A 27917-nucleotide genomic window follows, 5' to 3' on the forward strand; every position below is an offset into this window, starting at 1 on the left:
GGGGATTGAGGTGAGGCTGACTGGCCTGTAATTCCCTGGGTTCTTCTTGAAGATAAGAGGGACAAGGCATTGAACCTGCAAAGGCTTGAGCTTATGTTTATGTTTTTGTATTGTGCATGTTTATTTTGACCTCAGTGGGGCATTCTTCATGTTGGTGGCATGAGATATGTGGATGAAATCTGATGTAAATTATTCATCATTTGTAATTATTCAACTCATTATGTTCAGGGTCAAGTTTAAAGCTGTGGAAGAACTTTGTTGCCGATCACAATGGTGCGTCTATCAGAATTTAAAGTTCTATTTTGCCTTTTTTCAGTTACTGTGTGTACTTTTAAACATGTTTTGAGATAGGTAGACATTATCCAGTGTCACTGAATTAGATTAATTTTTGCATCAGCTTTTGTTTAAAAAAAAGTAAAGGTGTTATAACTTTTATTTTCCAGGTGAGAAATGATGAAGGAAAGGTGATCCGCTTTCACTGTAAACTTTGTGAATGCAGTTTTAATGATCCTAATGCCAAGGAGATGCACTTAAAAGGGAGGCGGCACAGACTTCAGTATAAGGTTGGTAGAAGTGCTAATACTTTTATATGAAAATCTACCAGATGTCAGCTGACTGATTACATGTTGTACTGGGTTTCTGGGGCCAGGCTTTGGTGGTGGTGGGGCTATAGGGGAGGCTTCTGTTAGAAGCTGCTAGAAGCTTCCCCCCATGTCCCACAGAGCCAATGTTAGCTGGCTCCAGGACAGACCCACCACTGGCCAAGGCAGAGCAAATTAGGAGTGATAGTAATGCTTCTGTGATAACATATTTAAGAAGGGAAAAAAAAGTTGTTGGGCAGAGGAACATTGCAGCCAGGGAAGAGAGGAGTGAGAACATGTGAACAGCAACGTAGACACTAAGGTCAGTGGAGAAGGATAGGGAGGAGGTACTACAGGTGCCGGAGCTGAGGTTCCCCTGCAACCCGTGGTGCAGACCATGGTGAAGCAGGCTGTCCCCCTGCAGCCCATGGAGGACCACTGGGGTGCAGATCCACCTGCAGCCCGTGGAGGAGCCCACGCCAGAGTGGGTGGATGCCTGAAGGAGACTGTGACCCCGTGGGAGGCCCATGCTGGAGCAGTGTCCTGCCAGGGACGTGCAACCTGTAGAGAGAGGAGCCCACACTAGAGCACGTTTCCCTGGTAGGACTTGTGGCCCTGTGGGAGACCCACATTGGATCATCTTGTTTCTGAAGGACTGCACCCCATGGAGAAGTGACTCATGTGGCAACAGTTTTGTGAAGAACTGTCTCCCATGGGATGGACTCACACTGGAGAGGTTCCTGAAGGTCTGTCTCCCGTGGGAGGGACCCCATGGAAGCAGGGAAAGGACTCCTCTCCCTGAGCAGCAGCAGAAACAACTGACTGTAACCCCCATTCCCTGTCTCCCTGTACCACTGGGGGGGAGGAAGTATAACTTGGAAGGAAGGAGGGGTGGGGGGAAGGTGTTTTTAAGACTTTTATTTCTCACTCTCCTGCTCTGATCCTGTTAGTAATAAATTTAATTAATATCCCCACTTCGAGTCTGTTTTGCCCATGATGGTAATCAGTAAGTGACCTCTCCCAGCTCTTAACTCATGAATCCTTTATTGTATTTTCTCTCCTCTGTCCAGTTGCAGAGGGGAGTGAGAGAGCGGCTTTAGTGAGTACCTGGCATCCAGCCAGGGTCAACCTGCTACACGTGTTCTTACATTTAAAGACTAGTCAGAAGTAGGTGCTATGAGTAAACAGTGTATTAAAAAAACTAGAGAAATATATTTCTTAGGGAGTATAGTCTTTAAAGTTGTATTGCCTAAAGAGACTGCAGAGAAAAAGACTCCAGGCCAATTTAATGTATAAGATAAGATAAAATATTGGATACATTTTACAAAAACCAAATGCAAATTTTGGTTCTAAACCAAATCCATAGTTACCGACTGTGCAGATAATAAGTATGGAAGAAACAGTTTAAGTCACATCCTCTTCATCGGTGTCAGGCTCTGATTTGCTAGTTGTTCCAGGAACAGAAGCTTTCTTAACTCTGGAGTAATGAAACCAGGGTCCTTTGCCAGCAACTTTGACTGCAGTGAGGGAGGTCAGCAGGACTTGGAATGGTCCTCTCCACTTAGCTCGCAGAGGGTCACTGTCCCACCATTTAACGTAGACCCAGTCTCCAGACTGGAATTGATGAGCATGGGTGTCCAATCCTATGGGTCTGGATAACTCAATGAATCTCTGGAGTTTCTGTAAAGTAGAGCCTAGAGCCATTAAATACTTTTGTAAATCAATTTTCCCCCTCATGTGAATGTTCTCTGGAATATGCAGAGCTCGATATAGTCTCCCATATAATATTTCATAGGGACTTATGTTATCTCTCCCTTGGTTGTATGCGAATTCTCAGCAGAGCTAGAGGCAAAGCCTGAACCCATGACATGGATGTTTCCTGACAAATTTTCATACTTTGCCCCTTGCCTAAGGTGTGTAGGGAGTATGCAAGTCCCAAACAATTCCCAGGACGAGACAAACCTTCTTCACTACTGTTGCAATAAAGTGTGTCCCTCTATCTGATAACATTCCTAGACGAAACCCCAAATCTTGGAATTATATGGTTGAGCAAAGCTTTTACCACTTCCCTTACTGTGTTAGTGTGACAGGGGTAAGCTTCAGGCCATCCACTGAAGGTGTCAACCAGTACTAGTATGTACTTGTATCCCTCCCTGGGTGGTAACTCAGCAAAATCTATTTGCCAATAATCTCTGGGAAGGTCCCTGACCTTTGTTACCCCTAGCACCACTCTCTTGCTTGTATCAGGATTATTTTGCCTGCAGATTTCACATTTACTTACAATGGATTGCATGACTCTCGTCATACCTGTCCCTATTACTACCTTCTTCAAATGTTTTAAAAGATTTTCTGTTTCCTAGTGGGTAGCCTCATACTCCTGCAGAGCTATCTCCCTGAGGAGTTGGGGTGTGATCACAACCTGTCCTGTAGGTGTAACAACCCATCCACTTTCCTTGATTTCAGCTTTAAGGGATTTAATTAACTGGTGGTCTTTCTCATCATATTTTGGGGTGAACCCTGTCAGATCGATTTCCTTCTGTGGTGTTACTGCTAGGATACCTTTTTCTGCAGCCCCTTTTGGTGCCTGGTTGGCAAAATGATTTCCCAGTTTGGGAGTTGTTTTCCCCTTTCGATGAGCTCTGCAATGCATGATAGACACTTCCTCAGGCTTCCAAATACTCTGCAGGAGTGCATGGATTTGGTCTGCATGTTTGTTCCCACTGCCTTGGGCAGTTAGTAGCCCTCTCTCTTTCCAGATGGCTCCATGGGCATGCATATTTAGAATCAGTCCAGATATTTACCTTCTTTCCTTCACTAAGTTCTAGAGCTCGTCAGTGCAATCAGTTCTGCTTTTTGGGATGATACATCTGCAGGCAAGGCCTTCACCTCAATTACCTCATCCTTGGTTGTCACTGTGTACCCTGTCATTCGCTTACCATCCCGCATGATACTGCTTCCATCCATGTACAGTTCCCAATCTGGGTTTTCCAGAGGCATGTCCTTCAGGTCTGGTCTGCTGGAATAGACCTCCCCGATGGTCTGCAGTCATGCTCGGGCACGCTGTCAGTCAGTGTTGAGGACAGAAACATAGCAGGATTAACAGTAGATGTTGTTTTCAGGGTAACATCATCCTGTTCCAACAACACAACTTGATATTTAAGCATTCTGCTAGGGGACAGCCAGTGGCCCCCCTTTTGCTCAAGCACAGCTTGGACTGCATGGGGTACGTACATGACAATGCGCTGCCCAAGGGTGAATTTTCAGGCGTCCTGGATCAGGATAAGAGTTGCTGCTACAGCTCTCAAACACCTGGGCCATCCTTTGCTAACACTGTCTAGCTGTTTGGAGAAGTAGGCCACAGCCCTTTGCTGGTTTCCCAGGGTCTGTGACAGTACCCCCAGAGCAACATTCAGTTGCTCATATGTGAACAGTTCAAAAGGCTTAGTTAAGTCTGGTGGTCCCAATGCTGGAGCTGACATTAAAGATTGTTTCAGCTGTTTAAATGCGGCCCTGGTTTCATCTGTCCATGTCATGACTCCTTCCCTGGCCGCTTTTAGTGCTCCATATAGGGGTTTCACTAGTAACCCATAGTTAGGTATCCACAGGTGACACCATCCTACCATTCCTAGGAAAACCTGTATTTCTCATTATGGTGTAGGGCTCTAGAAGACAACAGATGGCTTCCTTCTGGTCTGTGCTGAGTCGTCGATGTCCATGATAGATCTCAAGCCCCAAATAGATGACTATTTCCTTTGCAATCTGTACCTTTTCTTTTGAGACTCTAGACCCACTTAGTCCCAAAAAGTTTAAAAGACTTACAGTGAGCTGGATGCACTCATCCTGATTTTTGGCAGCAATTAGTATATCGTCCACATACTGCAGGACAACTCCTTCTGGCTGCTGCCTTCTCCAGTCCTCCAGTTTTTTTTGCCAGTTGGTTTCTGAATATAGTCAGACTGTTCTTGTAGCCCTGGGGTAGAACTGCCCAGGTGAGTTGAGTTCTTCTCCCTGTCTCAGGATTTTCCCATTCAAAAGCAAAAAGCTCTTGCCTGTCTTTATGCACGGGAATGCAGAAGAAGGCATCCTTGAGATCAAGCACAGTAAACCACCCTAAATCATCTGTTATTGTGGTCAATAAGGTATAAGGGTTGGCCACTATTGGGTGTATATCCTCTGTTATTTTGTTGATTGCCCTTAGATCCTGCACCAATCAATAGCTCTTGCCATCAACCTTTTTTACCAGTAGGATGGGGGTATTGTATTTAGATTCACATTCTACCAATAACCCAAATTTAAGAAACTTTTCAATTAGGGGTGCTAATCCTTTACAGCTTTCTAGCTTCAAAGGGTATTGTTTTTCTTACCAGTGTTGCTCCTGGTTTGAGTGTGATGCTTACGGGTTCTGCTTGCTTGGACCTCCCAGGACAATCGCTAGCCCACACTATAGGGATGACAGCATTCTCAACCTCTGCAGAGATCTCTCCGTGGTTCTCCTGTATGAAAAAGGTAGCTGCCTCGATATATTTAGTGTCAGGAATTATGACTTTTATTCCCCCCCCTTGCAAAATTTAATTTTGGCTTCTAATTTCTCCAATAGATCTCTACCCAGTAAAGACTTAGGAGAGTCTGGCATATAGAGGAATTGATGAGTTACCCAGTGCTTTCCCAATTTAAATCTCAAAGGTTTAAAGAAAGGCCTTGTTTTGCTTACCCCTATAGCACCAACCACCGTTACAGTATCATGACTCAGTTTCCTTCCCAAAGTATTTAACACAGAATATGATGTGCCTGTATCAACCAAGAATTCAACAACTTCTCCCCCAGCTTAGCTACAACCAGAGGTTCTGCTGGGGAAGAATCCTCCAGTCCTCTTCAGACACCCTGTCCATCCTGGTCCACAACCAGTTGAGGGACTGGGTTTCCACTTTTCTTCAGATCTGGACAATCCCTTTTCCAGTCCCCTTTATTTTTGCAGAAAGAACACCGATCATTCCCCTTATCATACTGGCAATTGCATTTACAACACCTGTCTTATTGCTCTTTCTACATAAGTAGCCACCTTCTCTGGGTTCTCTCTATATTTCCCAACTGAGGCCTTCCATTGTTGTAACTCAAGCAGAGAAAAAGGAACTTTTATCAAAATTGGTCCTTGATTACCCATGGCCTGTCTCAGGGGAACATCTATGACAATTTTTCCCTTTTGTTCTCATTCTCCTAGCCACCGTGCTTGGGTCTGACAAAGCCTCACGCACCGTTCTCCCCCTTCCCCTCCCAGTTGCAGCAGAAACTTTTCCTTTTGTTTTTGGTTTTACTACGGGAGCTCTTTCCTCCTCTGAGATGTTGTCTGATTCATCATCAGAGGCTTCTGTACCTGGGTCAGTGAGATCACTATCTGTAGTTTTGATTTTCATGCTCGAAGGGTCAAAGAGGCCAGGAGTGACTTGCTTCTCCTCAGGGAACCCATTCCCTCATGATATGGGGCAAAAGCTGAAAATGCCCCCCCCCCCATGGGAAAACCTGCATACTGTGGGGGGGAGCAGTTGGAATGACCCCGCCCCCAGTGTACCCTGAGTGGGGGGTAAGGTCTGTACAGGACTGGGAGTTGGAATGGGGAAGAGGTGGCTCTGGCTCTGCCCTTAATGGCGTAGCCAGAAGCACCGGTGTCGATCGACAGCACCTTTAGGCGCTGCCTCTGATCCTCCTCCTGTAGCAGCAGTCACTTTGCCCGTAGCTGCTGAGGTATTGTGGGCAGCTGAGTTGGCACCGCTTGTAGCCATGGAGCATTCAGACACGGGGCGAACCGTGTCCGTGCCGCTCGCAGCTGCAGAGTGTTCTGCACCTGCCACGGTCCCTGTCCAGTCCACCAGACCCTCAGCAGCCCCTGCTCCAGCACTACTTCCCCCAGGACCCGCAGTTGTGGTTCCTGCCGCGGTGTCCACAGGGTATCCAGTCCCTGCTTGTCCCATAGAGGCAGCTCCCGCTGCCACTGCTCCAGTAGCTGCCACTCCTGTCCCCACCTGTCCTGTAGCAGCAGTTCCCGCCACTGTCGCTCCCACAGCGGTAACTCCCGTGGCAGCCCCTGTTCCCGCTGGTCCCATGGCTCCCGCTGCTGCCGGGGCTTTCTCTAACTTATATTTTTTCTTCCATTCCGGACGGTTTAAAAAAGCCAGAAACAATTCAGCATACACTACTTCACCTTATGGAGGATCGACATAAGCTGTAACACTGTATTCATTTGAAAAGAGCCAAACTTCGGCCAAGTCTCCCCTTCATGCAGCCTCTGCAATGGCCACATGTTTATAGACAGCCTGCATAACTCCTGCCTCTTTAAAGATGTTTCAGGACCTGTCAAATGCCTCCAGTGCCGCAAAACCAAGGCTAAAGGAGATCCTTTTGGAATCTCCTCCTCTCAGGACTCAACACAACCCATAATGACAACTACCAGGCAGGAAGAAACTCCCCAGCACCGGATGTGAACCCCTGGCCTCAGGATTACCAAACAGGCTCTCTCTCTGCATGCCACCACCCACTTCAAATGAGGGTGGGCTATTTGATGCAGAAAAGGCATCCCTTTTCCTTCCGGCTCTACCAAGCCAATACAAAGCCCCCTGAGTAACCACAGTGGTACTGTCCACTGTCCCTGCCCTGCCTTTACCGAAACCACACCAGTGAGGGGGGGGGTCCTCCACCTGCACCCCCTTAACCATCCTGGACCAGTCAAGCTGCCCATCCAGGCGAAATGCTTTTCGTCCACAGACTGGGAAAACAGCGACTTTTGCAACGACACAGGACCCCAAAGTCTCACTTCCCAGCCCACTGTATTCCCCAATTTCCAGGAAAAACCCAATTTACAGTTGCTAGCAAAATTAACCCTAAAAGAACTGCTCTTTTATCTCACCTGTGCCCAGGATTGTTAGGAGCTGGGGCTTCTCAGGATCAGTGCGGGAACCCTTCAAATAAGTGGCGCCAGATGAAAAGGTCTTGCAGGATGAAATGGCTCGATCCAAAGAAGTCACAGGTCCAACAGCTTCCAGGGTGCTGGATTTCAATTTCCACTATTTGGGTGCCATTTTATTGCCTAAAGAGACTACGGAGAAAAAGACTCCAGACCAATTTAGTGTATAAGATAAAAGGAGCGGGTCCTTTAATCAGGCCTCAGGCCCAGGGGAATACACGACACATGCCCACCCAGACAGTGGTTCTATGATTTTATAATAAGGTCCATCCAATCCCAGATCTATCCACCCCCGGTTCTGCCCCCCAACACACCCCTTCGGGAATTGGGTCTGGGGGCATTTGGGACCCCTTCTTCCTCATCTTCATTTTCTTCACAGCACGTAGAGTCCTTGGAGCTACTCCAAAGTTCTGAGCTTGAAGGTTACTTTGTCTGTGTGATACCTTCTGGTCCAGGCCTAGGGTACGATGTTCTTAAACAACGGTGTTTTTCTACAATTCTACCTTGAAAGGAAGACTAAACATGCTAACGGAATTTAGAGGGATTGATATGAAACGGGGTAATTACTATGTTAAAGGGTAAGGGATTATACAGCTACATTAAAATCTACATTTACTACACAACTACTTCTAAAATCTACAATAGTGAAAAAATCCGAAAAGCTCTGAGGCATCATTGTAATGCAGATTGTGAAACCACATTTTGGTTTGGGTGTTTCTTTAAACATTCTGAACATTGCTTTGCAATGTTTAAATATTGTACGACGTGCAAACAATAGTAGGTGCTTTGTTGTTTACCATGAATTTCAAATGCTCGATATTTTTGACAGGATAAACCACATAAACCCCTTGTGGAGACATTTGAGAAACAAGTATTGTAGACTTTTTAGTTGTGAATGGACAGACACCTACAGTGACACATGGTGTGCCTTTTCGTTATTGTAAGATTATATAAGAAGAATCTACTGTGGTCTCAGGAGATAAAATGGACCTGCATGATCATGAAAGGGATGAAAGAAGAGGGAAAAATTGCCAGAGAAATGTATTCAGTGACTCATGATTATGCTGCTGTATGAGGGACCCTTCAGGAACAGGGCATCAGGAAGCACATTGTAGTTAAGATGACATGTTTTTTTTCAGGCTATAGAGTAATCATCCTACTACAGAATGATCAACAAATTACTTAGTATTTCATGTAACATTTTAACCTTAAATAACTTTGTTCTCATATAGCTGAAGAGGGAATTCATGCTATATGTAATACATTGCTATTTCTTTCCTTTGTAATACTGGACGCAGATTTTTTTCATCAGCTGTTCATTCAGTGTAGTTCTAAAACTCCATTTTACTCCCCCTGATTTTATTGTAGACCAGTAGTGTGTGCTAAATGTGTCAGAAGAACTTCGTAACCTTGAGATGGCAAGAGGCAAACCAACATTTCACTTGTTATTTTTCTGAACTAGAAAAAAGTAAACCCAGATTTACAAGTAGAAGTAAAGCCCAGTATTCGAGCAAGAAAAATTCAAGAAGAGAAGATGAGGAAACAGATGCAGAAAGAAGAATACTGGAGAAGGCGAGAAGAGGAAGAACGCTGGAGGATGGAAATGAGGTAATGCATTCTGTTTTATCAATGAATGAGACAAAGCTGCAGTCAGATTATCTAAAACTACTTCTGTAGTTACTTATTTTGATTACTTGTTTTGGGAACTCTATACTGTCTTGTTTTAAATTAAGCTGTCATTATCCCTCTGGGGTTTTGTATTTTTTTGTTTTGTTTTGTTATTTGTTCAATCCCTCTGAGGAATGTAGACTTACTAGAATTATTTGCTATAAATTCAGACCTGCTTTCAAAATAACCATTCATTTTAGGTACCCTCTGGAGTTCATTGGTATTTGCTCTTGATTACTAGAAATGAGTTAGTGAGAACATCCAAGAATTTATTTAGAATGGTTGCAAGTATTAACTGCTATATAAAGAGAACACTGATGCTCTTCAGGCGATATGAAGAGGACATGTACTGGAGGAGAATGGAGGAAGAGCAGCATCAGTGGGATGACCGCCGCAGAATACCAGATGGAGGATATCCTCATGGTCCTCCAGGACCTCTAGGGATGCTGGGAGTTAGACCAGGAATGCCTCCTCAGCCCCAAGGACCAGCTGTGAGTTTCTTAACTTGAGGGGGGAAAAAAAAGAAAGAAATCATACTTACCAAGAGGCACAGTTAAGAACTATAAATTGTTCAGCGATACTTCCGTTGTCTCCGGTGTTTCTTAAAGGATTGAGAAAAATGAAGAAAAAATTATATACTAATTAAACTCTGTAGGTGGACCTGTCTTCTGAAATAAGCCCACTTATATGATGAAAGAATGCCTCGAAGACAAATATTGTTTCTTCTGAAATACAAGTCACTGGATTTGTGTACTACTTCTTAATTTATTTAATTGCATTATACTTTTATTTATCGAATTGTGGACAAATGTATGGATAAAAAGTGGTTGGATCGTCAGTCCCAGAGGATAATGGTTAGTGGTGGACCTTACTTTACCTGGAGGTCAGTAACAAGTGCAATGACACGTGTGTTTATACTGGGACTTGTCTCATTAGCACCTTACCAATGATCTGAAAGGTGATGGAGTGAGTGCACACTCATCAGGTTTGCAGCTGACATGAAACTGAATTGGTTTGGGGTGGGGAGAACAACTTAAACCTTTGAGGGCAGGGCTACCATCCAACAGGACCTAGGCAGACTGGAGGAATGGACCAACAGGAACTTTATAGAATTCTGCAAGGACAAATTCCTAATGCTGCACTTGGGAAGGCATAACCACTTGCACTGAGGGGCTGGGTAGCAGCCCTGCTGAAAGGCACCTGGGGTTCTTGGCAGATAGTAAGCTGAACATGAACCAACCATGTGCCCTGGCAGCAAGCAAGGCTAACAGCATCCTGGATGATGTTAACAGGAGCATAATCAGTAGGTAAAGGGAAGTGATCTGCTTTCATTAGACCCAAACTGCAGTACTGCATTCAGTTTTGGGCTTTCCAGTACAAGAAAGATACTGATAAACTATAGCAGATTCAGTGTGGGGCTGCTGGGATCAGGGGTCTGGAGTGTGTGCCCTGTGAGGGGAGACTTGAGGTATCTGGGCCTGTTCAACCTGGAGAAGAGAGAGTTTCAGTGGGATGTAATAGCCGCCTAATACTTCTAATACCTGTTCATTATAAAGACAATGGAGCCAGGCTCTTTACAGTTGTGAGGGGGCGAGATACAACCGGCTTAATCTGAGACAAAAGAGGTGCAAACTGAATACAGGATTTTTTTTTCTTTTTTTCTCCACACAGACGTTTTGAAGCTTCCATCTTTGGCGGTTTTCAAGAACCGACTGGATGAAGCTCTGAGCAACATGATATAGTCTTATAGCTGACCATGGTTTCCACAGGAGGCTGGACTAGAGGACCTCCTGAGGTCCCTTCCTATTTGAATTCTTCCATGATTCTATGAAAGCAATCATAGATATTTATTTTGCAGCAGTATGCAAGTATTTCCCAGTTTACAAAAGACAATAGATATTTATGTTGGGGAGGTACTTTTGATCCTGGGATTTCCCAATTTGTTTATTTTTGATACATTTCATGTTTTTTTCAGATATGATAGATTGTGATCAGTGTAAGTTGTTAAGGGCACCAGTTCATGTTTTGTTACATCTCAATAATTTGAAGTTTGAATATGCTGTTGTTTAGCCACATGTTTGGTTTTTGGTCACACATCACCTGTGAATTTGGAAGTATATCATAGAATAGTTTGCGTTGGAAGGGACCTTAACGATTATCTAGTTCCAACCCCCCTGCCATGGGCAGGGACACCTTCCACTAGACTAGCTTGCTCCAAGCCCTCTCCAACCTGACCATGAACACTTCCAGGGATGGGGCATCCACAACTTCTCTGGGCAACCTGTTCTAGTACCTCACCACCTTCACAGTAAAGAATTTATTCCTAATATCTAATCTAAACCTACCCATTTTCAGTTTAAAGCCCTTGTCCTATCACTACATGCCCTTGTAAAAAGTCCATCTCCAGACTTCTTGTAGGACCCCTTTAGGTACTGGAAGGTGCTATAAGGTCTCCCTGGAACCTTTTCTTCACCAGGCTGAACAGCCCCAACTCTTTCAGCCTGTCTTCATAGGAGAGGTGCTCCAGCCCTCTGATCATCTTCCTGCCCCTCCTCTGGACTCACTCCAACAGGTCCACATCCTTCTTATGTTGGGGTCCCCAGAACTGGACGCAGTACTCCAGGTGGGGGTCTCATGAGAGCAGAGTAGAGGGGGAGAATCAACTTCCTTTACCTGTTGTGTACCCAAATTTCAGAAATGTACTTTTTCATCTGTTTAGCCTCTTCGCCGCCCTGACTCCTCTGATGACCGCTATGTGATGACCAAACATGCAGCTATATATCCAACAGAGGAGGAACTTCAAGCAGTCCAAAAAATTGTTTCTATTACTGAGCGTGCTTTGAAACTTGTTTCTGACAATATGACTGACCATGAAAAAAACAAGAGCAAAGAGGGAGATGACAAAAAAGATGGCAGTAAAGACAGGTATTTTTTTCCTTATTATTTGTTAAGAATTTTATTACTTGTTTCTGAAGTCATTTTATGTTTTTCCTTGTACTGTTATCAGTGCTTTCAGGAATTCTGTTCCTTTTGGGTTTTGATATTACATATGTCACTGTGACCTCAAGAGTATAAGGAATACTCCTATTTTATTTAATTTTTCTATCTCCAGGTTTAGTTTTATGATTTTTATATTATTTTAAATGCAACTTTTAACTGTAATTCACAGAGCTTTGAAAGGAGTTTTACGGGTGGGCATTTTGGCTAAAGGTTTGTTACTCCATGGAGACCGAAACGTCAGTCTTGTTTTGTTATGTGCTGAGAAACCTTCAAAGATGTTACTCAGTCGTATTGCTGAAAATCTTCCCAAACAACTTGCAGTAAGTAGTATTTAGATTTTTGGATTTGAATTTTGGTAAAGATACTGTAAAAGTCTGTCCTTGAGTCAAATATCTGTAGGGCTGACCATGCTGCATTTCATAGCTCAGGTTCAGTTTTTTTCAATTTCTGAGCATTTCTGTCTGAATTCAGGGACTATGCTTCATGTTTGGCTTTTTGTATATTGTGTCCATACAAGTGCCTAGGTGCTTATGCTAGTGGTGTAGTATCAATCATTATTTAATAGATTTCATTTAACTGGGAAATAGAAATGAGCAGAAGAAAGACTATTATCCAGTTACCAGCAACAATAGAGGTCATTTGTGCAGTGTTGCAGGAAGCTTGCACTACCTGAAGGTCAAAGTTCTCCATTAATGCCAGTCTGTTTGTACTTGTCTTGTTTCCAGTTTGTATGTGTCAATGCTTTGTAGTCCCACAATTATTTAACTATGTCTTATGTGTGTTTTTTTTCATTTGGCACTAAAAAAAGAATACACAGTCTTCAACCATTCAGCAAAATTCATATAAACCATTTGCTGTATTTCTATAAGAAATGAAAATACAGAATAAAGTTTTTAGCTTCAGTGTTCTCTACTGAACAAAACCTGTCCACCATTATTATAGAATGGTTGTCACAGCATTAGTATTTCAATGCAGTCTGGTAAAATGCTTGACAGAATCAGGGGCATGGTAGAGACATTAGCAGGATCAGATTAATTAGAAAAATAATCTTGGGTTTGCTCTTGTTTGAAATAACAGAACAGAAGAAAACTTGAAAACTGCACGTTTTGGTCTGGCTTTGTGGAGAATTCACTTGTCCCTCTAGTTTGTGGAAGGTGATAGAGGTGCCTACAACTTTATTTTGGGGGTGTTTAGAGTTATTAAATCTAGTTGCAAGAAGCAATTCTGAGTAACCACCTTGTTACTCTTACTTTTTTTCCCCCTGGTGTTAATCTTGCCCTTTGTTCTCATCAGAGGATGTTGTGATAGCCAAGTATAGAATGTGACTTGCAGTACCCATCCTGTAACTGTGAGCTTGAAGAACTACCACTGCATCTTTGTGCTTTTTAAAAGCTCCTATGTTCCAATGAGAAAAATATCGAACTGGCATTTGAAGTGACACTTAAGGCTTTTCTTTATCTCAAACGCTGTTATGTAATTTACTTAGTATTTGAATTTCACTTATGGGTAGGTTTACGTTTTTTCTTTTGCATACTTGGTAACTGCTGTGTGTTTTCATTAATGATTTGGAAACAGTATGCAAGTCCATATACATATATATATATCTTAATTGTGTATAATGTTGTTTCTTTGAATACAGAGGTATCTGCTTCATATAATTATATTGTGTTTCTGTCTTTCTGTTAACAAAGACTATGTTGAAATACATTTTCTTCCCCTTGCTTGACCACATGCTAATAGAAATTTCTGTTTCTTGATATTTAGGTAATAAGTCCCGAGAAATATGATATCAAGTGTGCAGTCCCAGAAGCCGCAATAATTTTGAATTCATGTGTGGAACCCAAAATGCAAGTTACTATCACACTGACATCTCCAGTCATTCGGGAGGAGAACATGAGGGATGGAGGTTGGGAAGTTGTTCAAGATGTTACTTCTATCTATTCTGCTTAAGATGGCATTAAGGTCCTAGAGGGCAACATGCTGGCATAACTAATGTATCTGATCAAAACAAGCAGTCTCAGTAGAGAAAAATTAGTTATAAAAAATGCTTATATGGTGCATTTAATTTTTAAAAATTCTAGCGTAAATTCCAAGCTCAGCTTTCTGGAAAAGATACAAACTTGATTTTTTTTCCCCTCTAATACAATTCTATGGAAAGTTAAGTATTTTATAGCAAGTGGCTATAAACTGGCTTTCTAGTGCAGTCTTGCCCTAAAGGAAAGATTGTATGGTTCTAGAAAAATCATGTTTTCAGATTTTAGCTGGATCAGTATTACCATCATTTACACATTCCAAATAGCAACACTACTTTTGATGGTAACAGTGCTTATAACTTTAAAAGATGTAATTTTTTTTCCAGCTCTCTGAGGTTACTTTTTGACCTGGAGTGATTTTTGAGTATATTTAGGCTCCTGATATTGCAATCAGTCTTCTATCCAACTGGCAAACTCAGACTTGTAAAATAAAAAATGGCTTTGTCATTTCAACTGTAGCAGAAAGTGGAGTTTGTAAATAAAATTATGTTTCTGAAGTTAACAGTTTCTCTGGTGCCAGCAATGTTGCTTTAAGGTCTGTTTTGTAATGCTTTCAAAGCTCTAAAAGCTTTTTAAACCAACAAACATGATTAATGTCTGCAGTACACTGGTTCTTTTTGTTTACGGGTCAGATAAAATTAACTTTTGTTTCCTTTTAGTCCTGCATTTTCATAGTTGGCAAAAATCGTGACAAACAGGGTTCTAGTGTTTGACAGTGAATCTACAGATAGGAAATCTGAGGCTATCTTAACATTTCTCCTATGCAGGTTGAAAAAAATTATGTGTGTATACATACATGTGCTTGTATTTATATAAACCACAGAGACTTTTTTATTTCATCTCATCATTACATGTCCTCTAAATTATTTGAAATTTTTAAATTGCATTAGTAAATGTTCTGTAGCATTAGTGCATTGTAAGCAAGCTGTGTTAACCAAGTCATCTTACATAATCAGAAAGAAAAATATCAAGATATATTCTCTAGTTTGGATGACTTCTGAAGAGTCTTGAAGAGTCTTGAAGAGTGCTTTGTACATGATTTTTGAGCTGTATGTATTATTCCTAGCTATAAAGTCTTTGTACATGTACTGTCACACTCAACCAATTCTACTTGTTTTTTGAAAATCTAAGTGTAACATGACTCTTAATTTGTCTATGCTGAATCAGACTTCATGTATTATTTAATTTCATAAAGAATACTTTAAAATATTTGATTATTAAATTACGTTAAGCATTAAATGAAATTAACTTTAAACACCATGTTTGTTTATTAACATACTGTGAAAAAGTGCAATATTGATCCTGCCACAATGCTAAATTTCTGTTTTCTGGCCTAAAACTCTATGATGCAGACTAAAAAGAAAACAAATTTCAAATTACTATGATCAATCCCGTAATTTATGCTACCTAAAGGAAACAAAACTGTACTTTTGTCTGACCCATACTTGAGTTAAAATGATCATTGTCAGTTTATTCACTGCTGGAGTACTGCCTCTAGATAAGCAAAATCCAGTTAGATTTCTCTCCTAAGACACTGAGCAGTATATAACATTAGCTTTTGAAACTAGAACAAATAGAAACCTGAACTGAAAATTATTGCAGCAAAAAAGGCCTTATTATGAAGACTGCTGCTTATTTGCTGCAGAGTAATAGTATGTGTTTGTGTTTTTTCTTACTGCAGCTCCTCATGCTCTGTGTCTTACAATGGTTTAAAGTTTTCTCTCTTTTTTTTTTTAGCCTGTTTGGAGAGATAGTTCAGGTGATAAGGAAGGCTTTACTGGAAGAACCAGTTTGAGTAAAGATGAGACTGAGACTTGTATGTGGAGTAGAATCATGTTTGATGTGTAATAATCCCATTACATGATAAAAGGCTAAAAAAACCCCAACAAACCAGTGTCAAATAAAATTGTTAACCATATAACTACTGTTCCTTACAGTATTGTGCATTTGACAGTTTACCGGATCTGATATGTTCAAAGGGCTCTAACCCCCACTGTGGAGTCTTTCCTTCAGCAAACAAAGTGTACATACCTATAAAAACATTTATGTGTGCGCGTGTCTTTTTTTCATCCTTAACTAACAGCCCTGGTCCAAAGCCTTCTAGCAGAGGGACTTTGTTTCTGTCAGGGATTGCTGCCAAGACACTGGAAGGATTTTTGACCAAGGTCTTCTAAAGCTCAATGTCACACCTGCCATGCTTTTCAAAGGAGGGGGTTTGGAGGCATAGTCCTAGCATCTACTGTTACTTTGGGTTTTTTCTTTTTGTCTTTGTCTCTATCCTAGAATTAAGCAGTGTTCACACTAGTCTTTAAATAGTTGACTGGGTAAAATGTATTTCACATAATAAAACTTAGCAAAATTGATATGCCTGTTAATTTTTAATGAAGAGGTAGTGTGGACACAACATGTCTAACTGAAGATTAACCCTTTATATTTAGGGTAGTAATAAATTAAGTTATATAGGGTAAGAATTCATGCTTGTGTTTTGTAAATTAATTCAATTTTTTTGTCTTAGCTTAACAGGGTGGTAGGTTAGGCATCTGAATTTAAAGACTATTTAAGAGGTTAATTCTGAAATGTGAAATAGATGCAAAAAAATCACAGATTAAGTATTACAAGAGTTTCCTTGATACATTTTTTCAGTCAATGTATTCTCAGTGCAATTAGGTGTCTTGCAACTTCTGACTTAGTCTTTAAAGTTTCAAGGATATTCATATGATACCTATTAGTAGCACATTTTAGATTGACATTCCAGCACTGAGCAAGATTCTCTTCTGTGCACTTAAACTGTAATTCTTTTTAGTAAAATTATTTTACAAATTGAAGTTTTTCGGAGCTAGAAGTAATTGGAGTTTCAAATTATGTAGTGAGTTATTGTGATAAAAATTTGCATAGTGTAATCTATTTGCATAGTAGTTTTAAAAGAATGTAAAAAATGGACTGATTAGGCTACTAGACACAACAGACACATATTTTTAATTTCTCAACCTTATTTTGCCTCTATTTACCTGCTGTGGGTTTTCTCTAAATATACTCCTTGTCTTTTTATATCCGAGTTTTACTTGTTTCATCAGTTATCTTACCTGGCACCCCTCTTGTAGAGGTGTGGGTTTGATTTTTTGTTTTAAATGAAATACCACTTTAAATGTCTTCATTTGTTCTGTAAATACCTTGTTGGTGCAGTTATTCTTCTTCTTTCCACTTTAACATATAGTCCATAAGTTTAAATATCTGTGTGAGAAGATACCTATGTTCCTCTTAGCTTTGTTCTTATTTTGAAATCCTCCCCCTTTTAGCCCTGTGCAGAGCAATGGGACTATCCTATTAAAAAATGTCCAAATCTGAAAGGAGTACTTCATATTTAAGTTTAATTATTATTTTGCAAAGTTGTAGCACCATGTTCATTCATGGCTTTTTAGTTCTCTCTAAAGTACCCTACTATTTATTTTGCATTTCTATATAAATAGGTGGTTTCTGAGCTGTCTCTCTGCAGCATCCCTAGAAGCTTCTCCTTGCTGGCATGTTTCATGAGACTATATATATAAATTCTGTTCTCGGAGTTACCTAACTTTATATCTTGCTGGAGTAAACTGTATTCCATACAGCCAGATCCTGTGAAATGAGTGCCATTGAGTGAGGGCTTTTTCTTTTGTCTTATCTGGTATATCACCAGTTATGCTACCAATATACTTTGTCACTAGTCACAATAGCCATTTTCATAATTAGTAAAACAAAAAACTTTAAAAACTGATTATTGCATTATATCCCTACAATTTTTAAAGTAACTTGAAGGTACCATTTCATATTGTTCAGTGGTTCCAGTTTCATTGATTTAAACCACTTCCAAAAGGGCCTTGTGGTCTTTTCCATTTTGGTATCAAAGGTATCTCCTTTGTAATTAATCCTTTTCTGAATATTTAAATATACAAGATCTACTATATTTTAGAATAATAGAATCATAGAATCATTTCAGTTGGAAAAGCCCTCTAAGATCATCAACTCCAACTGTTAACCTAATGCTTCCAAGTCCACCACTAAACCATGTCTCTAAGCACCCCATCTACACATCTTTTAAATACCTCCAGGAATGGTGACTCCACTGCTTCCCTGGGCAGCCTGTTCCAATGCTTGACAACCCTTTCTGTGAAGAAATTCCTCCTAATGTCCAACCTAAACCTCCCCTGGCATAGCTTGAGGCCATTTCCTCTCATTTGTTACTTGGGAGAAGAGACCAACACCCACCTTACTACAACCTCCTTTTGGGTAGTTGTAGAGAGCAATAACATCTCCCCTGAGCCTCCTTTTCTCCAGGCTAAACAATCCCAGCTCCCTCAGCCGCTCCTCATAAGACTTGCACTCTAGACCCTTCACCAGCTTTGTTGCCCTTCTCAGGACAAACTCGAGCACCTCAATGTCTGTCTTGTTTTGAGGAGCCCAAAACTGAACACAAGATTTGAGGTGCGACCTTACCAGTACTGAGGTACGAGGGGACAATCACTTCCCTAGTCCTCCTGGTCACACTATTTCTATTACAGGCCAGGATGTCATTGGCCTTCTTGGCCACCTGGACACACTGCTGACTCATGTTCAACTGGCTGTTGGCCAACACCCCCAGGTCCTTTTCCACTGGGCATCTTTTCCAGCCACTCTGCCCCAAGCCTGTAGCACTGCATAAGGTTGTTATGACCCAAGTGCAGGGTCACTTTGCTTTATTGAACCTCATACCGTTGGCCTCAACCCATTGATACAGCCTGTCCAGATCCCTCTGTAGAGCCTTCCTACCTTCCAGCAGATCAACACTCCCACCCAACTTGGTTTCATTTGGAAACTTACTGGGGCTATACTCAATTCCTTTGTCCAGATCACTGAGCAAGATAATAAACAGAACCAGCCCCTATACTGAGCTCTGGGGAACACCACTTGTGACCAGCCGCCAGCTGGATGTAACTCCATTCTCCACCACTCTCTGGGCCAGGCCATTCAGCCAATTTTTTATCCAACCAACAGTATACCTGTCCAAACCATGAGCAGCCAGTTTCTGCAGGAGAATGCTGTGGGAAACGGTGTCAAAGGGTTTACTAACGTCTAGGTAGACAGCATTCACAGCCTTTCCCTCATCCACTAAGTGGGTCACCTGGTCATAGAAGATCAGGTCATTTAAACAGGACCCGCCTTTCACAAACCCATACTGGCTGGGTCTGATCCCCTGGTTGTCCTGTACGTGCCACATGTTGGCACTCAAGATGATCTGCTCCATAACCTTCTCTGGCACTAAGGTCAGACTGACGGGCCTACAGTTCCCCAGGTTCTTCTTCTGACCCTTCTTTCAGACATTCTGCTTTGTTTTTTTCCTTTTTGGCTTTCCTTTTCCCCACTGAATCAAAAGTAAAGCAGTCCCTTTTCAGATCCTTCCTTGCATCCTGAATGATATTGGAGCAAATATATCATGGGCTGAGGAATTTATATGAGTAAGAGAGGTTATTAAAAAGTAATGGAACTCTAATACTGAAGAGCATTTCACATTCCTTTAGTCAGTTTTTATTAATGCAAAATAATTTCCATTTTAAGGTATGATAAAAATAACATTACAAAATATCTAGTGCTTTTAAGTGGGTTTTTTTATATACTTAATTTTTCTTAAAAAGAGTAGGTCCCAAATAACACATGACCATTAAAATTTACATGAAACTAAGTGTGAATGTTTCCACTTTGTTAAAGTGGATTTTTAGTGTTCCTTCTTTCTTGTGTTCTCTGTGTCCAACCATCCTTCCTTCAGTATTTAATTTTAGGGGATATGTGTTTTTCTGGTGTTAGCTTAAAGAAAGAAGTACTACATATTGCATTTAAAAATAACCTGACAGCTAAAGTTTAATATGATTCTACAATCTTCATACTGGGTTGATGCCCTAATACTAATTGAATAGCTTTTATTGAACAATTACATTTGTTGTTCAAGGGTTTAAACTTTAAATGGCATGTGTGACATTGAAGCTACTTTAAATGGTCAAACACCCATTCCTCACTGCATTTTGCCAATTCAATCCATTTTAGATGTAACCTCGGGTATGGTGAAAGACCCACCGGATGTCTTGGACAGGCAGAAATGCCTTGACGCTCTGGCTGCTCTACGCCACGCTAAGTGGTTCCAGGTTCGGAACATCATTTTACTTTCTTCTTGTAGCCTTATGAGAGATTAGTTTAGTTGCAATATAAATGTTTAACTGTGTGAAAACACTCAGTGTTGTTCATGCTAATAATACTTAATATTTTTCTGGTCCCTAAATTTAAATTTAGAGTGTTGAGTATGGAGGAACTGCTTTATGCAGTTATTGCTCATATGACTTTTTTTCCTGGTCACTGAGAAGACGATGTTGAAAGCTTGATTCACTTGGGGGTGATCATGTGTTGTATATTTGTTATGTATTCCATAAGGCTGCAGAGTAACTTTGCTTTAAATAATGGAATATGTGTTTAATGTGGTTAGATTTAAGACTTTTTTTCCTATTTCTTTAAGTATAGGGAATGAAAGGCGAGAAGCAACTGTTTGGTTTAGTGACTTTGCATTCTGGCAAAGGCACAATAAAGAAACCAAACAGATTCCCTTGACCTTTCAGTCTCTATACCTATTTCTTAGACCTTTATTCTTTTTATTTCTAATATAGAAAAATACTGTATTTATTGTTACAAGTGAACATAGGTCAAAGTGTACAGGCGATCAAGAATTATTGATATAACCTGTGCACTTTGACTTCTATCACTTTAAATTACTAACCCTGTATAAAATACTGCTGTAAATGGCAGCTCATGGAATAAAGCTGTAGAATGGTTTGTTTCAGTCTTGTGTCTGAGCTTCCATTGAACAGTGGTGTTTTAGTCTTTCAAGAAGTCCTATTTGCTGTAGGTGCTGGGATTAATTTGATTTTGTATTACTCTCAAGGCTAGAGCTAATGGTCTGCAGTCCTGTGTGGTTATCATACGTATTCTCCGTGACCTCTGTCAACGGGTTCCAACTTGGTCTGATTTTCCAAGCTGGGTGAGTAATGTTCTTTTGAATGAGTCTTTTTAATGCAAAGGTTTTTTTTAATCCACTGCAAGTAAAGCATGGGAAAGTGTTACTGCAGTTTTAAAATGTAGGGGTTTTTTTAAGGAGTAATGTAGAGTTTTGCTTGGGTGTTTTTTTTATGGTTGGTTGGTTGGTTTTTTGTTTTTCCCCAACAAACGATCCAGATTACCTCTAAAAAATTAATTTTCTGTGGTTTTGCCATTTGGAGCTGGAAACTTTCAAAAGGAATTTTCTTGTTGTTTTGAATTCTTTGAGGGTAGCATTCTTATTCTGTATTTTAGCATTTTTTTCCTTTACTCTGTATAAAAAAAATATTTTTTTCTAACAACCTACTCTGAATTGCTTGGACTTTACTGAAACTGATTGAAAACAATGTCAGCTGTGCCCCGATAGCTCTATGATAACAGAAAGGCTACTTGAAAGAATAAATCACAGAAATTCCTGCAATCATTAATATATTGTTTCTGCAAGATGAAACACCACAGTACTAGTCTGTGGATGTGTCACCATTAGCATTTTAATCAGTGTCACCTAGACACAGATCTCTAGGTTGTACCCAGTTACCTCTCTCAATTCTTGCAGCTGAGTGTTTTTGGCACATTCCTTTACACTGACTATCTTAAATTATGATCTTCAGGAGTGCAACTTGTGTTCCAAATATTAATAAATGTGTAATCTGTGGACTGGACAAAGTTAGTCTGAAACAAAATCTCTGAAACATATATATGTGGAGGTAAATTCAGCTCTGTTTCATAGACCAAATCCTGTTGGACTGTGCTGCTTCCTAATGTAGACTTTTCAGTTTTGGCCGGAAGAATGTTAACATTGTCAAGACAGTTACAGTAGTTGGCATTATTTCAATGAGAAATGTTTTACAACTGTACTAAGCTTGCCAACAGGAAAAAATGTGGAGCAGTTATTTCTGCTTTTTAAAATATTTAAAGAAAAAAAAATAATTCCAATTTCTGTGCTACAGTTCAGGAAAGATATACTGTACAAATATTGTTTAACAGAAGTTCAGAAGTATGTAAGTGCCCTCAATATCGCTTACTAAGTTGCCAAAGAATAAACCCTGGTATACTTTTAGAAAAACATCCTTAAAAATATTTCAACACACAGCAAGCACATAGATGAAGAACAAGTTTCTGCCTGTTGCCTCTTGTTCTATTGCTTGGCATCACTGAGAAGAGCCTGGCTCCATCCTCTTGACACCCACCCTTTAGGTACTTATACACATTGAGGAGGTCCCCTCTCAGTCGTCTCTTCTTGAGGCTGAACAGGCCCAGCTCCCTCAACCTTTCCTTGTAAGAGAGATTCTCCAGACCCTTGATCAACTTAATAGCCCTCCACTGGACCTGTTCCAGGAGCACCATGTCTCTCTTGTACTGAGGAGCCCCGAACTGGGCACAGCACTTCAGATGTGGCCTCACCAAGGCTGAGTAGAGGGGCAGGATCACTTCCCTTGACCTGCTGGCAATGGTCTTCCTAATGCAGCCCAGGATACCATTGGCCTTCTTAGCCACAAGGGCACACTGCTGGCTCATGGACAGTTTGTTTTCCACCAAGATCCCCAGATCCTTCTCTGCAGAGCTGTTTTCTAGAAGGTCAGCCCCCAGCCTATACTGGTTCCCAGGGTTATTCCTCCCCAGGTGCAGGACCCTGCATTTGCCTTTGTTGAACTTCAGACAGTTCTCTGCTCATCTCTCCAACCTATTGAGGTCCCTCTGAAGGACTGAACAGTGCTCTGGGGTATCAACCACTCCTCTCAGTTTTGTATCATCAATGAACTTGCTGAGGAGGCATGTACCCCTTCATCCAAGTCATTGATGAACAAGTTAAACAACACTGGGTCCAGTATAGAACCTTGGGGGACACCACTAGTGACAGGCCTCCAACTAGACTCTGTGCCACTGATCACAACCTTCTGGGATCTGCCACTCATCCAGTTGTCAATCCATCCCACTGTCCACTCATCCAACCCACACTTCTTGAGTTTGCCTATGAGGATTTCATGAGAGATTTCAGGCCTAGCAGTGTCTCAGTTCTCTCTAAAATGCTTCCTGTCTTGCTCTTGGTACCTGATGCATTGCCATTGACATGAATCAATGTTGAAGTTTGTCTATTCAGTTGTTCTTTTGGCCTGTTGGCAAAGTCTTACTGGGAAAAAAAAAAGATTTTAAATATATATAATTTCTGACAGTTACAGATGAAATTTTGTAGATTAAAAAAATATATTTTTCTGGACACAGAACTTTTCCTGATCTGTATGCTAGAAGCCTGTTACAAGCCAAAGAGTCCAGAGATTTTCAAAAAGAGCCTAAGTACTTGTAATAATAGAAAATATTAGGAAATCTAAACACAGACATTTGTATCAGCCTCTTTATATACCTAGAAATAAAAACTAAATTAGAAGAATCTTATCAAGTTCCTACAAGTTAGAAGGAACTAATATTCAAGGTTGATTTATTTTTATTTATTTTACAAACTTCAAATCTAGTCTTTTGTGCATATAAACACCAGGGCATCATAATTCACATTTTCCTATTATTAAATTGAGGACTTCAGTGTATTGTATGAGGATCCAAAAGAACTAGACTTGAATAAATGCATTTTTTTCTTTCCTACTGTCTTTTTCTTCATACTTGAAAACAACTACATTACCATTGCTAAAACTCAAAAGCTTGATCCTGAGTGATGCAGTGTAAGTACCGAAATACAATGCTCAAGAATTAAAATTTTTCACTTATATTGAGCTAAAATAGAAAGGAATGGGCACCCTAAGTAAAGGATTGTAATCAACACTGCCTATAGTTACTTGCATGCATTAGAATAGGCATTTATTCTTGGAAATTTAGAACACTTCCATCAATGCTGTCCATCAACGCTGTCTCTGTACAATCCTAATCATCCACTGGTCAGATTATGTGACTCTGTTCTAGAACAAGTAGCAGTTACAAGTATTGAGGCCATGTTGCTGAGAACACAACTGCGTTGGGCAGGACATGTCTCAAGGATGAAGGACTACTGCCTCCCTAAGATCATGCTTTATGGTGAACTTGCCACTGGCTGCCACAAGAGAGGCGCCCTGAAGATACAAGGACTCCCTGAAACAACATCTCGGTCTTGACCATATTGATCAACATAACTGGTCTACTCTGGCCTCCAATCGGGAGGTCTGGAGGCACACTATCATTAACACTGCTGCTTCCTTTGAGAATGCATGCAGGATCACTCTTGAGGAGAAAAGACAATGCAGAAAGAATCGTGTCTTGCAGAATATATCACCTAAGGAGTCCTTCTGCTATGCCTTTTGCAACCGGACGTGTCTATCTCGTACTAGCCTTTTTAGCCACCAGCGTGCTTGTAACAAATGTGGGTAGAGCCCTTCCCAAATCTTCGTTCACGAAGCCTAGCCATGACGAATATTCTTGGAAAATAAAAATAAAAGGCAACATTTGAGCAACTGTAAACTTGGGAGAGGAATCAAAAAACCAAACTCCCAAAAACCCCAACAAAAAAATAAGAGAGATACATTGTTTGAAAATAAAACTTACCAAGGAGGTGGTATTGAAATATCCATTCAATGCTGAAAAAGCTAAGGAAAACTATTCTTTACTTTTGTAAAAATATTTTATAGGGTTTTTTTAGTGTCTAATAAAATAAACAATGGAAATATTCACAGAAAAAATATTTAAAATGCAGCTAATCGTTTAAGTAATTTTAAATAATATCAAATAATGTGTACATTTTAGAAAACCTGCTTATCATCAAGGATTTTTTTACACTTGTTTAACATCAAGGAAAAGTTTGCTGTGAACTTCAGTTTTACGAAACTGAAGAACTAGTAACCACTTAAATGTTAAAAGATCATTATAATTTTGATACTTTAAGTTTCTGTATTCTCATAGAAAAAAATAATTTCTCTATAGCATCCTGTTAATTTCATGAGATTAATCAAATTCATCATTTTCGTACTGTGTACTGTTTATTCATGTGACTGACAGATTCCAGTGACCCACTATGTTTCATGCTCTCAAAAAATGACTGGACGAGTTGTCCAAGTAGGCTACTACTGTATAAATTTCTAAGAAAACTTTTGGACAACTCGTCATGAGAAGCAGCATATCAGTATCAGTACTCAATGTTAATCTTACAGAGCTTTCTTTTTATTCATTGTTAACAAACATCTGATTTTTTTCCATTTTAGCTGAAAGTGTTCTGTGATGTGTAATGTTCTTCAAAATTTCAGTATCAAAAGTTTTTTATTGAACAACAGTAGTAGTTTTTTATTTTTTATTTTTAATCAGTCTTCTAAATTGGCTGAATTTTCTTATTGTTGTTCTAGGCTATGGAGTTGCTTGTGGAAAAAGCAATTAGCAGTGCTACTGGACCACAAAGTCCTGGGGATGCATTAAGAAGAGTTTTTGAATGTATATCTTCAGGAATCATCCTTAAAGGCAAGTTGCATTTGATCAGTGTCTGTATACTTATGTTTAAGTAATGTAAAACCTGTAATCTTGACTGAAATAAGGTAGAGATGTGCTACTAATTAACCTGTTTTAGGTGGTCCTGGCCTTCTGGACCCTTGTGAAAAAGATCCTTTTGATACACTTGCTGTAATGACAGATCAACAACGTGAGGATATTACTTCAAGTGCACAGGTAAGGAAGTAACTAAATTTGATGGCTAGTTTTTTTTGGTGGGTGGTTGATTGATTTTGGGGTGGTTTTTTTGTTTTTTTAATGGAGCTATATGGTGAACTTGAATTTTCCTTTCTTAGAATATAGGCAGGTCATTCAAATGATAAGTCTTAAGTTAGGCAATGAAAATGTCACAACACAGAATGTATAATAGCGTTCATTTTTTTACTAAAATTAACATATTTTCCTGAAAAGTTTGAAGCACTCCCATCTTTCTATATATATGTAAAGATTCTTACTCTACAATAGTATGTTATTAGATTTAAAATTGCATTGGCATTTAATATTTTATAAATAAATCTGTGTAAGCCGTATTGGCCATTCATGCTTGCGGCTTAAGAGTTTACTGCCCCTACCTCTTCATTTGATCCTTTAGCTAAAGATTACTCATGCATAATAGGACACATGACAAGCCATGGCTGCTTCAGTGCAAGTCTAGCAGCTACTATTTTTAAGCTAATATGTTGTATTTTGTATAAAAGCAGCAAATGTGACATACACATTTTATTGTGTTGACTTTGTTGGGGGAAGGAAGAAAGGATAATAAGAACTAAGGATAATACCATATACCACTAATGTTCTTCACTAATTGTTTGATAAAGTATTTGAAATTGACATTTGTTTCTAACAGAAATATCTTCTTTGTACCCTTTTTCTAGTTTGCACTGAGACTACTTGCATTCCGTCAAATACACAAAGTTTTAGGAATGGATCCATTACCACAGATGAATCAACGCTTCAACATCCATAATAATCGCAAAAGGAGAAGGGACAGTGATGGGGTTGATGGATTTGAAGCAGAGGGAAAAAAAGACAAAAAAGATTATGATAACTTTTAAAAATGTCATTAGTGCTAAGATTGAAGGTGATAAAAAGTCCATTTGTTGCCTTGCTTTTAAATGGACATAATGTCTGTTTTTAACATCCAAAATCAACTCAGTAATTAAATTTGGAAGAGAAAAATGTACCTCTTCTGTGAGAGTCTGAATATTTTAATGATGTACTGTATCAAAAGATTACGGATGGAAAGACTGCAAATGGAAACTGTCATTGGAAAAAATAGTGTTAGGTTTTTCCCTCATTGCATTTTCTTTAAATGTGTTGCTGACTTTAGTCTACATCTCTCTCTTGTGTATTGTCTTATCTTGACTGTATTTAATGCAGCATTTGTGCTTCTGTTGCTATGTGTATTTTGATTTTTTTTTATTTAGAAGGTTTTTTTGATTGCCTTTGACACTAGTTGTATAAGTTACATTGTGTTAGTATAAACTGTTCCCCTCCCAATTAATATTTTGTAAAGTGAGACTGCAGGATTATGTTTTTGCTTTTGTTTTCCTAAATGTGAAGGGATTACAACACATAATTATCCTGCCATTTGAGTGCTCAGAATTAAATGGTTTTGCCAGTCTTGTGGCGTTTGTCTCTTTAGTGTGATATAATGGTATAATTAAGACAAATTTTTGTTAATCTAATCAAATTCGCTGTTAGTTGTGTATTAGCAGTGTAAAAGCTAATATATACAGTATGGTCTTGCAACAGTTTTAAATCAGCTGCATAATGATCATAATTTTGCATGATGTTTTTGGGTTTTTTAATATAAGGGCATTTAAAACTATCATTTTAGGTTTAATGCATAGGTTTTGTATGATTGACTTTGTGACATAGCAAGGTCAAAATATAACTTTCTGCATTTCTTTTTTCAACATACAAACAGAAGCAGGTTTTTCCCATTTAGACAAAGTTATTCTTTTCAGTCCACTGTTGATATTATATTAATGCCTCTCAGCCCTTAAAATAAATGCTTACCATATCAGTGCCTGTAAGACTATTCCTTATAGCTATTTCTGTATAAACTTTCAGTGATTTTTTCAGTAATTCAGATTTTAAAAAGTGATGTATTACTGAAAAAGCGAATGT

At 39.7% G+C, this 27917-nt stretch overlaps 1 protein-coding gene across 1 annotated transcript in view; it reads left to right on the forward strand.

Annotated features, from left to right (window-relative positions):
• The window catches only part of LOC113959083 (zinc finger RNA-binding protein-like), a 51963-nt gene extending 25065 nt beyond the window's left edge, over nt 1-26898 (forward strand). Inside the window, exons 10-20 of the mRNA XM_027667851.1 lie at nt 444-563; nt 8999-9144; nt 9533-9695; nt 11924-12129; nt 12374-12524; nt 13969-14110; nt 20289-20386; nt 21175-21270; nt 25646-25757; nt 25864-25961; nt 26660-26898. Coding sequence (XP_027523652.1) covers nt 444-563; nt 8999-9144; nt 9533-9695; nt 11924-12129; nt 12374-12524; nt 13969-14110; nt 20289-20386; nt 21175-21270; nt 25646-25757; nt 25864-25961; nt 26660-26839 — 1512 coding nt within the window. The 3' untranslated portion in view covers nt 26840-26898. The remainder of the gene's footprint in view (nt 1-443; nt 564-8998; nt 9145-9532; nt 9696-11923; nt 12130-12373; nt 12525-13968; nt 14111-20288; nt 20387-21174; nt 21271-25645; nt 25758-25863; nt 25962-26659) is intronic.
• The last annotated feature ends 1019 nt before the right edge of the window (nt 26899-27917 follow it).

The sequence above is a fragment of the Corapipo altera genome, unplaced genomic scaffold, assembly GCF_003945725.1.
Source record: "Corapipo altera isolate COAL_440 unplaced genomic scaffold, ASM394572v1 61085, whole genome shotgun sequence".
NCBI lineage: Eukaryota > Metazoa > Chordata > Aves > Passeriformes > Pipridae > Corapipo > Corapipo altera.